The sequence below is a fragment of the Carassius auratus genome, chromosome 7 (genome assembly GCF_003368295.1).
Source record: "Carassius auratus strain Wakin chromosome 7, ASM336829v1, whole genome shotgun sequence".
Lineage (NCBI taxonomy): Eukaryota > Metazoa > Chordata > Actinopteri > Cypriniformes > Cyprinidae > Carassius > Carassius auratus.
The window spans coordinates 29,232,826-29,248,760 of NC_039249.1; the positions used below are offsets into that span (position 1 = coordinate 29,232,826).

A 15,935-nucleotide genomic window follows, 5' to 3' on the forward strand; every position below is an offset into this window, starting at 1 on the left:
GCTTGACGTCTGTTTTTTTCATGTGTTCCATTCATTTATAATTGTAATGAATTCTAAATAGAGTTATAAAAGTGCATCGATGCACCTGAAGAATACAATGTAGGATCAATATTAATTATGATTACAATAATATCCAATGTATTATGCATTCTTTTTTTTCTTCTTTGAAATGCAACCCTTTGTGTGAGTGTGTATACCACTTTGTGTTTTGCCATTTAATTTTTTTTTAAATATATATTCCGGAAGGGGTTATATTATTTTTAATCATGCTTTTGAATCAAAATATATTATGACCACATTTAAGATGAAATGCATTATATCTACTACAGTGCATCTTTTTATTAATGTGGGGCCTTAAAGTCTGAGACGAGAGAAAAACAAAAGACAAAAACAGACTCCTAGCAGTAAAGTCAATGTTTATTCCACATTCTGTTCCTGCTTTTATCATGAGCTTTCAATCTGTTAACCCAATAACAGAGCATGGCTTTCTGAACAGGACCATTTGGCATTGTGACTTTTAAGTTTCATTCATTTTGGCCTTTTAGATTTGTAAACATTATCATGAAAATATCTAGATGGACTGACAAAAAGGCAATTCATTACTGAACGCCAATCCTAAATGAAAAGCTCCTATAAATGCATTTAGAACAAGTAGTTTATAACATGCAAGGTCCATTTCCAGGGGTTTACTGACTTAATATACACAGACATGTAAAATAAAATAGTTGTTAAATACACAACATGTCACATTGCAATTCATACCACTAAAAATACTAGTTTAGGAAAGACTAAATAGGGTTAATGTTTGAAAATACTCTTTTATATTTTATCTTCAAAATAGACAATGCATCCAGCCATATCATTCTGGAATATATAGAATCATTTGATTTTATCATTGCATCAGAATGGGTTTCCACATCTTTGATGCTATTGTATGAAATAACTCTGCACTTTATTATGAACTTCGGGGGAATTGGTCATAAAAATTGCATTGTTCTTCCTGAATACATCAACTCGGTCCTTATCATCAAGGGTGCAACTGAAAACAAAGCTAAGGATGGATCTGGTGGGCGAGGGTTACGGACTTGAGGACCAATGGCTTGACTGTCAAGAGTTGCCTGAGGTTTGTGATCTCGAGCATGAGTCCATTTACTTTCATATAAACTGCATAGTAGTAATACAAAGTTTCTTGAGTACAGCTCTCAGTTGCATAGTGATGCGTCATCACATGTACATTAAATCATTTCTTTTACTTAAGGAGCCCATCATTAATACTTCACAACAGCATAAATGTGGGACCAGTATCCGGTTGCATTCAACTGTGCGGGAAAGCTCAACTGCTTCACTTTGAGTATTGGAGGTATCTCTAAAGAAGGTAATGACAACATTGTGAATTTAAAACATTGAAATGTGCATCATTCACTGCAGTAATAAATAAATTGTAAGTATTGGAATGAAATATAAGACAAATCATACACAGAAAGTCTACCCTGTTTTCAAGAGGTATTTAAAGATGTACAGTGGTCCGTTTTAACATGACATAACTTTTTGCCCAATATGAAACACTGAAAAGTGAGTAAAGTTGGTGTGTAATGTTCTCTCAACTTGGAAAGTGGTTTTCAAACTGTTGTGTGCCAGTTTAGACAATAAAAGTAAATAAATAAAAGCACCAACACTGAATTAACTGACTAACCTACTGAATTGATACTCATTTTATGTTCTCAAATTGGACGTAAACTTTTCATCCAATTTCTTAGCCAGCAAATAGTTGGCTCATCAGTTTATTAGCTAAAAGAAATGAGTTCCTATAAAAAAAAAAAGAAAACAGCCTTCTTAAAGGGCATTGAATGAAACCCCTGATTGAGATTTGGTGGTCTGCCATTGTTGTTTTACTCTTGAAGTGATTGACCCAAAAAGTTTTAGAACCACTACCATAAACACTGTGGTGCTTTTTCTTTGTATGTCAATATCTGAATTGGTTAAATTTTGGTGGGGGATTACCTGTTTGGTGAATAATGGAAGACAGGGGGCAGTGTTTGGGATGCAAGTGTTACTTTGGCCATCAGATGTTGATCAGCAATTCTACACTTCACCTTTGAATTGGTGTAAAACGTTGGCAAATGTGTCTACCTTGTCATTTAAATTTTTACATACAGTGCCATCACTGCTTCATATAGGAGGGATTTCTCTCTGGAAGTGTTCGTCCTGATTGTTTCATTGTACATGCATTTGCTAAACCTTTACATCATTGCACATCTCACAGAATGACCACACAAATCCATTTAAATCATTAAATATAAAACCAAAGCACAAATTTCCAGTGAAAAAGGCAACCGTTTAAATTTGTACACTACTTATGTTGCCACAGAGATCGAGCACACACTAAGTGCCTCACCATCAACAACAAGCATTCCCAGGTCCAGTGTGGGACCATACTGGTTTAAAGAGGTAACATACACATTATACAGTACATTGACAGCAGCAGAGGGCAGAGATTGGTTGGTTAGTTGAAACGCCATGGAGTTGCGTAATATCCATTTCGACATTTTGGCTCACGTGAGGAGTTTGCAGTCTGAACAACAGAAAAAAAGGCCAATGTGACCAGTAAAGGTGAGTAAAAGGTAGTATATGATCTGAGCAAGTGGGGATGATAATGAAGAATGAGGAAGAGGAGGTCTCCTGCTCCTCTGTATTCTCAGGAGGATGTTAGTGATCCACACCATCCCCGAGTTCCTAGACAAATATCAACCCGTGTAGCATTGTGATAAGGTATAAAGCCTTTGGGAGGTCAGAGAAGTGTATCTGAATGTGCTTTGAAACGGATGCTTTTAGTATTTAACAGTACATCCGGAGAATGACCGTCCTCTTTTAAAAAAGGACAAAGTCTCCAATTGAGGCCTTGTCCCAAATGGTACCCTCAGCCCTTAAGTCTTTCATGGAGTTCACACTTAAGTAATATAATGCCATACAGACTGTCAGTTAGTAGTCTGTTTTCAAAGTCCGAACCAGGTTGGGCTCAACTAAAGGGTGCATTGAGGGACACAGTGGTTGCAAAGGTGGAATCCTTATAAAGCTTGACAAGTAGGACACCTTATGGTCTGTATAAGCAAAGACCATGAGCCCACTTGGATTTCAGCATATGGGTCAGAGGCACTCAAACGCCATTTAAATAAAATGTAGTTGTTTCTGCAAACATGTAGGGCAATGATTATACCAGAGGTGTCCAATCCTGCTCTAGGACGGCCAACAGTTTATCTCTAATCTACTCCAGCACACCTTCTTGGGGGTTTCAAGTAACCCTGAATACCTTGGTTCGGGGTGAACTCTGAAGGATTAACCCTCAAAAGCAGGACTAGTGGACCCCTGGACAAGAGTTCATGTTGGCATAGAGAACATTGAGTCAGTATGTGGACCTGCACAACCCCTGTGGTTCCTGTCGAGGTCATAGGTGTGACTAGGCCATGCAAAGATCCCATGATGAGGTAGTTGGTTCTGTGAGTATGAGCTAGTAGTGACCCAATCTTGGGTTCTGGGAGGTGAGCCATAGTTGCAGGTAAACTCCAACCTTTAAGACAGGCAAATTTGAACAGTAGGCTGAGTGTGGAGTGTGGCTAAATGTCTCACTCCTGTCGCTGTAGGTCCATGTGCAAACAGAGAACCTCCTTCTGGAAGGATTTCACTGCTCTGAAGAAAGACGGCTAAAAGTCTGAGCCTTGAAAACAAAGTAGGTAAGTCTCCTGAAACATGCTTACTGAGAGGGTTTTCCTTCAGTGAATGTCGGAATTTCTTATAGAAGTTCAGTTAATTATGTAATACGTTACAGAAATCCATAAAGGGTTGTTCACACTGACAGCAATTAAATCATTGGATCTGATCATTGGCAAGTCGACGTGGTCCTGGTCGCTAGTAGGTGTTCCTACTTGACTGATGGTGATTGTGGGACTCTGGTGCCGCAGGCTCCTCTATTCTCTTCTGCCTACCAGATGGGAACATTATCTGCATGATGCCTACTCTTCTATTTTATTTTTCACTGAGATATTAATTGCCTTGTCTGTCATGTAGAACCAATTCTGTACTCAACTACAATATCCAAGTGTATCAGGCAGCAGAACATGTGAGCTTCATTGTCTACACTCCCACTGTCACTCTGCACAACACTGTTGCATTGCAACTCACGGTCTTTCATGTTGCCTCCAATCTGTCATTGAAAGTGAAAGCCATCTGGTGCCTACATCACTGCAAATCGCTGTCAGAGTGAGCACCTCCTTGAAACTGCAAGACTATAACCTTCTCATCACAACTTTGGCCAAGATGGTTATTCTTTAAGAATGGCAAATTCTTCTAAAATGTTGGGCTGAGAGGTGTTTGGAGCTGTGCTTGTTAGGGAAGCTTCATAAACAGTCCATTGTCCATGGAAGGGACGGACATGGGAAAGGAAAACTGGAATAGACTCATATCTGCAGTGAGAGCAGCCATCGCAGCAGGGTCATGCTCGATCTGGTTTCTCAGGGATGGGTCGATCTTCTCCAAGCGCCGCTTTAGCCTCTTTGCCTCCCTTTCACGGATTAGTCTTGCCTGCCTCTTCTCAGGCGTCTCATTGGCCCGCTTGAGTCGCATGGCTTCCCGGTCTCGCTGCAGACGACGTGCCCGCTGTTCATCCGTCTCCTGCATCCTTTGCATACGCTTTGCCTCACGGTCTCGTAAGCGGCGTATCTCCCGCTCATCTGGTGTCTCACATGATCGCTTGTTTTTCTTGGCAGTTCGTTCCCGTTCAAGCCGCTGCATCCGCACCTCTGTGGGTTCATTCTTCCTACGGATTGCCCATTTCCGCATGGTCGGCGACTGGGCATCCACAAGCTGCTGGTAGGCTACACAGCTGTTACAAACCAACAAAACCCCAGCTGGGTACACAGGCATAGGGTTCATAAGGTCTGGAAGAGGTGGAAGTCCTGTATTTTGAGGACTGAGGCTGTCGGGGAGTGAGGGAAAAGGAGGTGCAGAAGAGAGAAGACCATCTGGTAATGAGGTAAGTCCAGGACCAGGATTTGTGTTTGGGTTAGTCATAGTGCTTCTGGGTAAAGAGTCGGACATGGCACAGGCCTCACCCTCACTGTTGATCTCTATACTGCTTGTGTCGAGGAACTCCTTCAACTTTTCCCTACAATTTCAGACCAGGAAACCATTAGAATCAACAATGAATAACAGCATCCTAGTAAAATCACATCTCGAGTAAAGAACTGACCTGTTGAAGTTGTTAGTGTCTGTGAAGCGAGCCCCACATACGGCACAGTTGGACAGTCGGTCCTCTGAATGGATGAGAAGATGACGACCAAGAGAGCCTGGAGAACTAAGAGCTCTTCCACAAACAGGACAGATATAGCTCTTACTGCCACTCTCAGCTGTGTGCTGATGAAAGTAAATAAGGTACAAAGAGATTTCATACATTAATTCTTCTCAAATGAAGAGACTTAAAGAAACGGTCACTATTCACTTTTGCTGTTCCAAATCCATATGAATTTCTATCTTCCAGATGATTTTAAATATATGTACCAGTCATTGTTTTCAAGCAATTACAATAGGGACTAGAGCTTTCAAGCTTCAAAAAGGGTGAAAAGTAATCATTTGATAAGTCTCCATTTATTATAAATGGTTTGAAAAGAGCAATTAGAAAATCATTCGTAATTTCTGAGTTAAAACAAACCAATATCCCGGAGTAATTCATGCACTCAAACAGTACACTGACTGAACTGCTGTGAAGAGACAACTGAAGATGAACACCGAGCCGAATCAGATAACGAACAATAGACTGACTCGTTCATGAGTCAAGAACCGGTTGCATCGGTGTTCGGATCACCAGTAGTTCTTTCGGACAGTTCGATTCAATAAACCGGTTGAAGAAAACGGTTCACCGGTTCTTTTGCGCTCGACGTAATGCCGTCATTGGCAATGATTGCCATTGATTCAAGCCTTCAGTTTACCCGCGCTCATAACACTAGCACAGAATCAGTTCAGCTCTTTGTGTCGGTCTGCTTCACGCTGAATCACACATGCGCTGTATCATCAGCTCCTCGGTTCTCGAATCGGAAGCGTCTGACAGAAACGGTCTATTTTTCGCTATCTGGTTCGACTCGGTGTTCATCTTCAGTTCTCTCTTCACATCAGTTCAGTCAGTGTACTGTTTGAGTGCATGAATTACTCCGGGATATTGGTTTGTTTTAACTCAGAGGGAGTTTCAGCCACATTAAAAAAGTTAACAGCTTAAGTCATTTGTGGATTCATGCGTATTGGAGACACGAACCGTTTAAAACGATTCAGTTTGATTTGGTGAACGGTTTCAAAAAGATTCGGTCACATTGAATGATTCGTTCGCGAACCGGATATCACAAACTGCTTTGTTTTGAACTCTTTCTCACAACAGACACGGAAGAGAAGACAATGCTGAATAAAGTTTTCGTTTTTGCTATTTTTGGAACAAAATGTATTTTTGATGCTTAAAAAAATTCTAACTGACCCTCTGATGTCACATGAGCCCCTTTCACACTGCCATTCCGGCAAATACACGGGTAAAGTGTTCCGGCAATTGTTCTCTGGTCACTAGATTTTGCACTTTCACACTGCCAGTGATTACCCAGGATATGTGCGTGCTTTCACACACAACTCGCAAAGATTCCGTAACGGCACGTGACATCAGCGCGTGACGTGTAATGTACGAGTCGACAACGCTAGGCACGTTATACTTTCACTGAAGCAAGCAAACGATCTCTGCGTCAGCGCGGAAAGTGAGGAAATAACTGATCTCTGCTTCATTACAGTTTACACATTTTTTTGTCGCTAACGTTGATCTTCCTTCAAAACAGCCGGTAAAAGAGTCGCGCGATGACGTGCATCATCACTTCGACAAGGCATTAGATTTGGCTTTTGTTCACACAGCACTCGTCCCGGGTGTTACTAGGTCCCCGACCCGGGTTCAATGACGGAATCAATCCCGGGATGTGTTTGCTTTCACACAGAAGGCGACACGTTCCGACGTGCAGTGTGAAAGGGGCAATGGACTACTTTAATTATGTTTTTCATACCTTTCTGGACATGGACAGTAGACCGTTCACACAGCTTCAATGGAGGGACTGAGAGCTCTCGGACTAAATCTAAAATATCTTAAACTGTGTTCCAAAGATAAACTGTGGTCTTACGGGTTTGGAACAACATGAGGGTGAGTCATTAATGACATAATTTTTCTATTTGGGTGAACTAACCCTTTAAGTAGTGGTGTCCTCACCTGGTAGACGTGTGCGATGAGCTCATCTGGGCTATTGAACTCCAGGGAACAAAGAGGACACGCAAAACTGCTCCCCTGGTATGTCCCCTCCTCGTTCTCCTAACATACATTAAGCACCAACAAACAGTTAAATCGATGAGTAACAAGGCTTCTAGTCTGACATGTAGTGTAATATTTTTTTATATCGTATGATTGCACACAAGTGACTATTCCCTGAAACTGCTAATGACTGAAGCTGTGGCTGACTGATGTGGCACTGGTGTGGTATGGCAGACAAATGAATGCATAAGCTATCGTGACTCATTCCAACTGTCGTCTCAAATGGGTTGCTATAGAGCCATGAGTCACCCTACAAAAATATCTATCGACCCTTAAAGGTGCTGTATGTAAGATTTTGACTCTACTAATGCATAAACATTTCTGTAAAGATGTTTTGCGTCTAAACAAATGCAATTCTTGTAAAGAAAAAAAAAAGAGAAAGAAGCAGCAGTCATGCACCACCCCTGCGTTAACAGGGTTAAAAAAAAATTACACTGTTAAACTGGAAAAATAAATCGCCTCCGTTAACGCGCTAATTTTAACAAGCACTAATATATATATAATATCCAATGATGGCTTCTTCCAAGCTCTCATCTCAATCCAGGGAGCCACTTATATAAAGCAGCCTTTACTACTACTTGCACTTGCAAATATTTTGCATTTATATGAATGGGCCAAAAATCACATGAATAGCATGCAAAGCTGGTAAAAAAAATTAAAATGAATCTCCAAAATATTGTGACAAACGAGTCCCCAGAATACCAAAATATGTGGATGTTTTAATATCATTCGAAACACATTTTACATTCTGGTTACATTTTTTCCTTTTCTTTGCAAGTTATTTTCCAGTAAAAACAGCTTTCTGAGCACTGTCTGTGACAATGTTATCATGCAAATCATGATAACAGAAGAATTCAAGATAATCACACAACCATCTACGTCTTGCATTAAACCTCCATCGCTCACCTCCTTGACATCATCCTGTAGCATGTGGCCGTGGCTCTTATTACTCGTCATGCTGTCATCAGCAGAGGCATTTGAGGAGTCGTCTTTATCAAAATCACTATCACCGTCGTCTGGCAGCATAGGGGGAAAAGTTAGTTCATGTTATCAATGGCTCCATCACAGGTCACCTTGCCTTTATGTCTCAATCGCAGCTGTCTTCCTGTTTTTTGTTTGTTTTTTGATGAGTAGTGTGTGTCTCACCACTTGTGCTGTCTTGCTCTTCAGGTTCCTGTGAGTTGTTGCTATGGCATTCCCCGTCCTCAGTGAAGTCCTCTCTAGCATCCATCTCAAAAGTGTGCTGCGGGCCGGACAACCCAGTCGTGTGAAAAGGCCCTGTTAGTGAAACGACATGGACATTGAAAATGCCACTATATTCAAAAGGCTTTCCTGCTTTGTATGCTAGGGCATTGCGGTGTGGTTTCTAGACTATTTTGAGAGTTTTTGTGCATTTCTGGGTGATTGCTAGGTTGTTGCATACAGGCCCAACTAAAGTCACTTCTTAAATATAATACTTTTTTGTTGTTTTGTCACCAAATATATAGATATGACTTGAGGCATCATTCATGACTGTTCTTACTTTTTCCTTTTTTGCCAAAAATTACAAATCTTTCATGTTGTTCCAAACCTGTGGAACACATTCAGGAGAATGAATCATAAATACATTTAAATTTAGAGGGGGGTCTAGTGTTGTTTAGACCACTATGTTCTTCAAAATATTGTTTAAATAATAATAAATTACAGAAAGAAGTCCCATGTTCTGTCATCTATTATTCAGTCACTTAGTTTTCCCATTGTTTTAGGTTTTTGCTGTGGTATCCATTCACGATCAGTATATTAAGATATTTTAATTATCATATCAAAGTCATAATTTTGGTATCATGACAACATTACTAATTTATGAGAAAATACAACATATTATTGGGATCTTAGAAATAAGGTTCCATTTGTAACCATTATTTAACTGCATTGGTTAATATGAACCAACGATGAAAATAGCATTAATTCATTATTAAAAATCAAAAGATGTATCTGTTAAGATCATTTAATATATCTAAGCGCACATAAACTAACAACAAACAAATAACCAAGTCTTACAAACATTGTAACTAGTGTTTTGCTCACTGTTAGTCAATGCATTAAATAATGTTTAACTAATAAACCTTACTGTAAAGTGTTACTGTTTTTATGTATATAAGGCATTATGCAAGCATTATAAGGAATACCATTATAATGCATTATCACTAGGAAAGTGTCACCAAAAAGCATCCTGGATGTACATCAAAAAGCCCAAATCAGAATGATTCTAGCTTCAATTTTGAATTTCAAAGAAAAGACGGACCGCTTCAAACAGAGGCCAGAGCTGTGGTGGTGTTGTGTGATCAGAACAAGAGTTGATACTGCATTACAACATTACACACACTCTAACCAACCCCCACATTACACGCTCAACTCAACATACACCGCAGTCCCAGAGGAAACGGCCTGCATCTCCTGCACGCAGAGTCAATGCCTCTAATGTGAGAATCATCTCCAGAAGCAATCCATACACCCACACGGGGATGCTTTTCCCACTGCATGCATCCCATTACTCCAAACTCCTTCTGCAAAGCTGCTTTAATCAGTAACATGAACTGCAACCAGCATACGAATAAACCCAGGTGTTATGCTTTCAAGTGCCAGTGCAACACGATACAGTGTTCTGGAAACTCAATGTTTGAATGGTTCAGAAAAGATGAATCACTCTCTAACAAATTTTGATCTGGAGATTAAGGCTAGAACCATGATTTATGGGTATTACTAAAGCACACAGTGAGCATTGGTGAAAAATGGGTTGTTTTATTAAGATACAACTTGACATTGGTTTTCTAAACCAGCGATACAATATTTGCCTGCGACTGAGATTATGCACCTATTTAACACAACCAGTTACAATTTCTTTAACTCACAAATGCAACCAAAATATAGCAAAGACAGTTAATTGAACTCCTGTATCTAACCAGACATCAACAACAAATAAATGAATCCACACAAGATCATCAATCGTCTGATGACAGCTTGAACAATGGCAAGTCTTTCTCTTAGGACAAAGACAACAAAATAAGGTACTCCAGTTGTTCAAAAAATACATTTATCCAGAAAAATCCTCTTTATGCATTGTATAGTCATTTGATCAATGCATCGTTGTTGTTTTTTAATCCTTATATGGATAGTTGACCCAAAAATGAATGTCATCATGTAGGCTACTCAGCACCCTCAAGTCATCCCACATCTCTGCTAAACACAAGAAGAATAACCAAACAGTGACCATTCATTTCCATTGTAAACGCCTAAAAATAAAGGTTATTTTTTTTGCCATCGATGGTTCCATGAAGAACCTTTAACATCCATCCACTCTTAAATTTAAGGCTTTGAAAGGATGTTTTTGCATAGAAGAACCATTTTGGGTTCCCATTTCAGTGAACAGTTCTTAAAAGAACCATGATTTTCTTTCTTTTAATAATCTAAAGAACCTTTAATTTTTGAGAGTGAGAAATCTTTCCATTCCACAAAAGGTTCTCTTTAGTAGAAAAAGGTTTTTAGAAGCAAAAGTAGTTCTTTATATGGCATCGTATGTGAAAACTCTTTGTTGGAACCGTTGTTTTCAAGAGGCTGTTTATACGACAACGTTTACAGCCAAAAACCTAAAATTTTGCCTGTTCGTTTACACTACAATGGCGTTTTGGGGAACGAAAAAGCATTTTTTTTTTTTTTTTACTGGTTTCAAAGTGCACATTTTTGAAAACACCTCCATTACTGTTTCCGTATAAACACCCAAAATGGGAATCTTTGAAAACAGTGACGTCATGCTCGTGCACAGTATGTTTTAGGTATCTAGACATGCACGGTATGTGTCGATTTTAAAGGCAAGCGCGAACAAACATATGCAACAATGGCGGAGTACATGGTGCGGTTGTTGCTATTTAAGAGTTTGCTAACGCTTCTTCAGCAAAGTATGGATTTACTTCACCAATATTACAACCAACAGTGGAGACGCATCATATACAACATATAATCATCACTTTCCTACAGGAACTGTTTACTAACAAGGTGACAGCGCCAACTACTGGCCTGACACACATAATACAGCGTTTTTTGGTGGTTTTCACGGATATGTGTAAATGCAAATCATTTTGACTACATTATTGTCGTGTAAACATATATATTAAGAGTGTTTGTACAAAAAAAATATAAAAAAATCTGAGATAATTCAAATGTAGATAAAATGGAACGACATGAAGGTGAATAAATAGACCAAATTTTCTTTTTTTGGTTAAACGATCAGCAAGCTTTAGTCTACATGCCTCCAGCACATATTGTTTTCCCATCTGAAAAACAACAGCCGACACAAGTAATGTTTTACATCAACTACTAATCACCAAAGGTTGTCTAGAGCTTGCACGCCATACTTTCCCAGCATCCTCAGGATGGTTTCAAAGGGTTTTTGGGAGCATCTATAAGGACAGAAGACTTTGCCAGAAGGATATCGGCGTTAAACTAAACGGATAACTGATACAACAGAGCGGCTTCACGGCAGTCAGCCCATGATTGATGCAAGCGTGTTCCCCATCCCCCTCCACCAGTTCTGTCCGTACATCTGTCTCTCCACCCTCCCTCCGTCTTCTCCTCGCCCCCCCTCTCTGTGTGCCACTGTGATGTTATCTCAGAGTCTGTGTGTCTGTAGGCAGGAGGTGACGCAGTGTCTGTCTGCATCCAGACAAAGAGACAAACTCATCGGCCAACAGACACCAGAGAAAGGCTGAAGTCATTGGAGGGGGGTGGGAACAAAAAAGACAAAAAGAGACAAACTTAACTCGGATGCCAAACAATGAGAGCGCTCCTGAATTCAAACCATCCCAAAGTCTTTACAAACCCACCAACAAAACAGAAAACAGCACAAATCCTGAGAACGGGCAGGGGACGGGGCCCTCGCATGCTGTCTAGTTTGGTGGGCTGGAAGAACAGTCATAGACAGACATCAGATAAACCCAGACAAGCAACTCAGACCTCACTTTGCCTAACTGAGAAAAGCCAGGCATGATTGAAGAACAAGATAAGACATAAACGTTCCCATGGAGTAGCATTTCCCAGAGTGCATCCCACTGTGTCTGCTACAGTCCTTATTAAATAATACATTTTAGTGCCATCAAACAATTAATCGCATCCAAAATATACGTTTCTGTTCACACAATACATGTGTGTAGTGTGCATATTTATTATGCATATATGAATACACATTTACTTAATTTACTTACACATTTACACAATTAATATTAGAATTATTTATTATATATATATATATATATATATATATATATATCTTGAATAAATAGATGCATGTGTATGTGTGTATTTATATATACAAAATAAATAAACAATACACTCATATATGTAATGCAAACAAAAAACATTTATTTTGGATGCGATTAATCGTTTGACGGCACTGTAACACTCTTCTTTCAGCTTTGAAAATCTTTAAATCATAAATATGAGACTAACAGTAGATACTGGAAACTTTACTAAAAAATGGTGTGGGATTTACTTTGAAACTATTTTTGCTAGTTAATTTCACAAAATAATGCAAAGAAAAGGCAAGTAACTTTTTTTCTTTTCTTTTAACAGTGTGTGAATATATGATCAAATGTTATATATATATTTTATATTAAATATAACTTACTTTGGTCTTCAGTCATGTGAAACCTTAATAAATTATCAGTTTTATACACCCCAAATTGCTATAAAACAAGCCCGACCTTTCAATAACACTGTCTGCATCGTAGCCAACGCGCAACCTTACAAAAGAAATGGTGCAAATCAACCTAAAGAAAATATTATTGTTGATAGTCGCATGCATTAAATTATGGAGTATGTGTCTCCCAATAAAGAGAGAATCACAATGGCACGAAGGGTAACACTGTAGAAGTCAGATACTCATTCAGGAAAGCGGTTTCTTACATTAACATGATAGTGTTCGTCACTCCACTGTCTACCATAAAACAATCTTAAAAATGTTTTCTTTTTTTGTGCATTACTAAAAAAGATGTAAGTTAACATGTTTATGTTCCTACTGATGAAAACAAGTGAGGGAAGAATCTGTGAAAATTAAAAAAGGGGGAAACCTGATAACTAGGGGAAAAGTGATATTAAAAAGTGATATTAAAGATATCTCTATAGATATTATGAATTATTGTCTATTCTCTATAACAGAAAAATCTTTTTTGTTTTAGTTCTCGAAAGCATGTCCAGAAAAAGAGTACATGCTTCACGCAGAAGAGGTGCAATAGTTTGCAGGAAGTGGTTTATATTTAAAGACATTATTTATGGCCTATTGTTGGGTTTCAGTCTCTTCGCAAGAATACGTGACCCAGTCTTAAGTGGCACAGGTGTATTTGTAGCAATAGCCACAAATACATTGTATGGGTCAAAATTATTGATTTTTATTTAATGCCAAGAATAATCATCAATCAAATCAATCAAGTAAAGATCATGTCCCATTAATATATTTTGTAAATTTCCTACCATAATTATATCAAAACTTAATTTTTTATCTATATTATGCATTGCTAAGAACTTAATTTAGACAACTTTAAAGGTGATTTTCTCAGTGTTTATTTATGTTTGCACCCTAAGATTTCAAATAGCAGCATCTCAACCAAATATTGTCTGATCCTAACAAACCATACATCAATGTAAAGCTTTCAGATCATGTACAAATCTCACAAAAATGCGTCCCTTATGAAGTGTGTTTAGTGCTCCTGGGTCACATATCTTGACATTATCAGAAGTAAGTGAATGTGAGGATATATTCGGCTCGTGGAGTCAAACATCACACACTAAGTGTTCAAGTATCTATTTAATCGTGTGTATATCCTCCTCTAGATTAGGTTTAAACCAGCTGATACTGTGAATGTACTGTGATGAGAGTGTGTGAACGCCTGGCCTCTAAAGCAAACACTGTATCACGATCACAGTCACCCCCAGGAGACTAAAAGCCGGTTTTATGTAAATGAAAAGTGTTTACGATACCTGGGATACCTACAATTCACTTTGAAAGGGTTGGTCTGTTTGCGTCTGGACATATTATCCCCGACTCCCGGGTGAAGAAAGCCGAATCTCTCTTTGATCCGAGTGATGTGGAGATGCTTTCAGCCAATGCAAGGGTGCATGCACTAAAACCATACAGTCTATGACTAAAGCACACAACAATCCGTGAACAACACGCAGAAGGGAGCAGCAGACGCTACATTGACTCAGGATCATTTGACTAAAAGAGAATTAAAGAGGACTTCTGCGCACATAGACATCTTGCTCTCGGTCGATGAGAGCGCGTGCATGTCGATTGAGCTCGGTTTCCAAACACGAGAGAGACCGGAGGAAGATGAGGAGAGTAGATGTGAAAGCCTGCAACACTGTAGCCGGGGAAATGCACTGCGGAGCCTCTTCACCTACATGCATTTTTTTTTTCAAGCGATGAGCTGAGAAGAATGACTAATGTTATTACATACCTCCCACTATTCATCAACGAAACACGGGTGCTCCTGTAGGGGGCGCTCTGCGGCTCACTTACCGTTTAAACCAAGGGGCAAGGAACTCGACCGGAAGTTGAAGTCGGGTGGGGGCTGCCATCTTTTAGCAGAACTTCACTTGCGTTAGCATTCCCATTGACTCCCATTCATTTTGGCGTCACTTTGACAGCGAATAACTTTACATCTGAGGCGTTTAAAGACTCTGTTTGTCCATTATTTATTTCTAAAGATACACGAAAATGTATAAAGGGCTCCATTACCTTCTATGTTACATTATGGCCCCGTATAAACAGTTTTTGTAAAAAATAGGCTAACGATTGCATCATAACCACTCGACTCTCTGTCGCATTACCGTACAGACAGGAGGAGAAGCTCGCAGGCAATTAACTTAATATGGCGTACGGGTGTTACATTTTAAAATACTATACAAAATAATTAATCAGAATACTTACTCCTGCTCACTCACGCCAAAGAACTCCCCGCTCAAGCTCGCCGTCTCTGCAAGATTAACGATGGCAGTTTGCACGCACAGCTACTAGAAGATTTACATCTGTCAGACAGGTTGCTGACGTCATCAAGCTTCGTTTGAGTCTGCGCGTCAGAAACGGAAGTGCTAAAAAACGCTAAAACTGGGCTTCATTTGTCTCAATTGAGTTCCAATGGGGTCGCTGTGTCCATTTCTTTTACTGTCTATGGTTTAAACTCGTGTTTTTTTTTTTTTTCATTTAGAAACATTTATCCTCGTGTAAACATGCTCTTTTATATTATAATTTGAATGTTTTTACTTGATGTACAAGGGGAAGTATTCCGCGACATGTTCTGCAGAATTATTAAACGGCTAATTTATCGACTCAACGCTGATTGGTTGCTCCTCAACAGCGCTGAGAAAAGTAACACTAGCCACGTGATATTTTCACGTTGAGTCAATCGCTCTTCTGCAACGATTCAAAGCTGAGAAACACTGTGAAAATGTTATATATTTTTATGCAGTGGCTACTATATTGAATCCATTATAAACCTCTTTCGCTCTCCACTCGAAAATAATTTTATAA

At 39.2% G+C, this 15,935-nt stretch overlaps 1 protein-coding gene across 2 annotated transcripts; it reads right to left on the minus strand.

The window, feature by feature from the left end:
- Positions 1-399: 399 nt before the first annotated feature.
- Positions 400-14,858, minus strand: znf821 (zinc finger protein 821). Of its 2 annotated transcripts, none has more exons than XM_026268361.1 (6): positions 14,397-14,858; positions 8,522-8,653; positions 8,282-8,391; positions 7,277-7,375; positions 5,243-5,406; positions 400-5,158 (listed from the first exon to the last, which is right to left on the minus strand). In XM_026268361.1, the coding sequence occupies exons 1-6, from the start codon at positions 14,434-14,436 to the stop codon at positions 4,381-4,383; spliced, it is 1,323 nt and encodes a 440-aa protein (XP_026124146.1). In that variant the 5' UTR covers positions 14,437-14,858; the 3' UTR covers positions 400-4,380. The 2 variants fall into 2 exon arrangements, with proteins under 2 accessions (XP_026124146.1, XP_026124147.1); XM_026268362.1 differs by having other exon boundaries at positions 14,384-14,857.
- Positions 14,859-15,935: the final 1,077 nt, after the last annotated feature.

What these genes read in the sequence shown, in the direction of transcription:
- znf821 (XM_026268361.1), bottom strand. Translation starts at nt 14,436, where the DNA reads ATGTCCAGACGCAAACAGACCAACCCTTTCAAAGTGAATT. An exon ending in TACAGGATGATGTCAAGGAG is followed by an intron (nt 7,376 to 8,281) that starts GTGAGCGATGGA and finishes AATGTATGTTAG; the next exon opens with GAGAACGAGGAGGGGACATA. An exon ending in TCATCGCACACGTCTACCAG is followed by an intron (nt 5,407 to 7,276) that starts GTGAGGACACCA and finishes TACTTTCATCAG; the next exon opens with CACACAGCTGAGAGTGGCAG.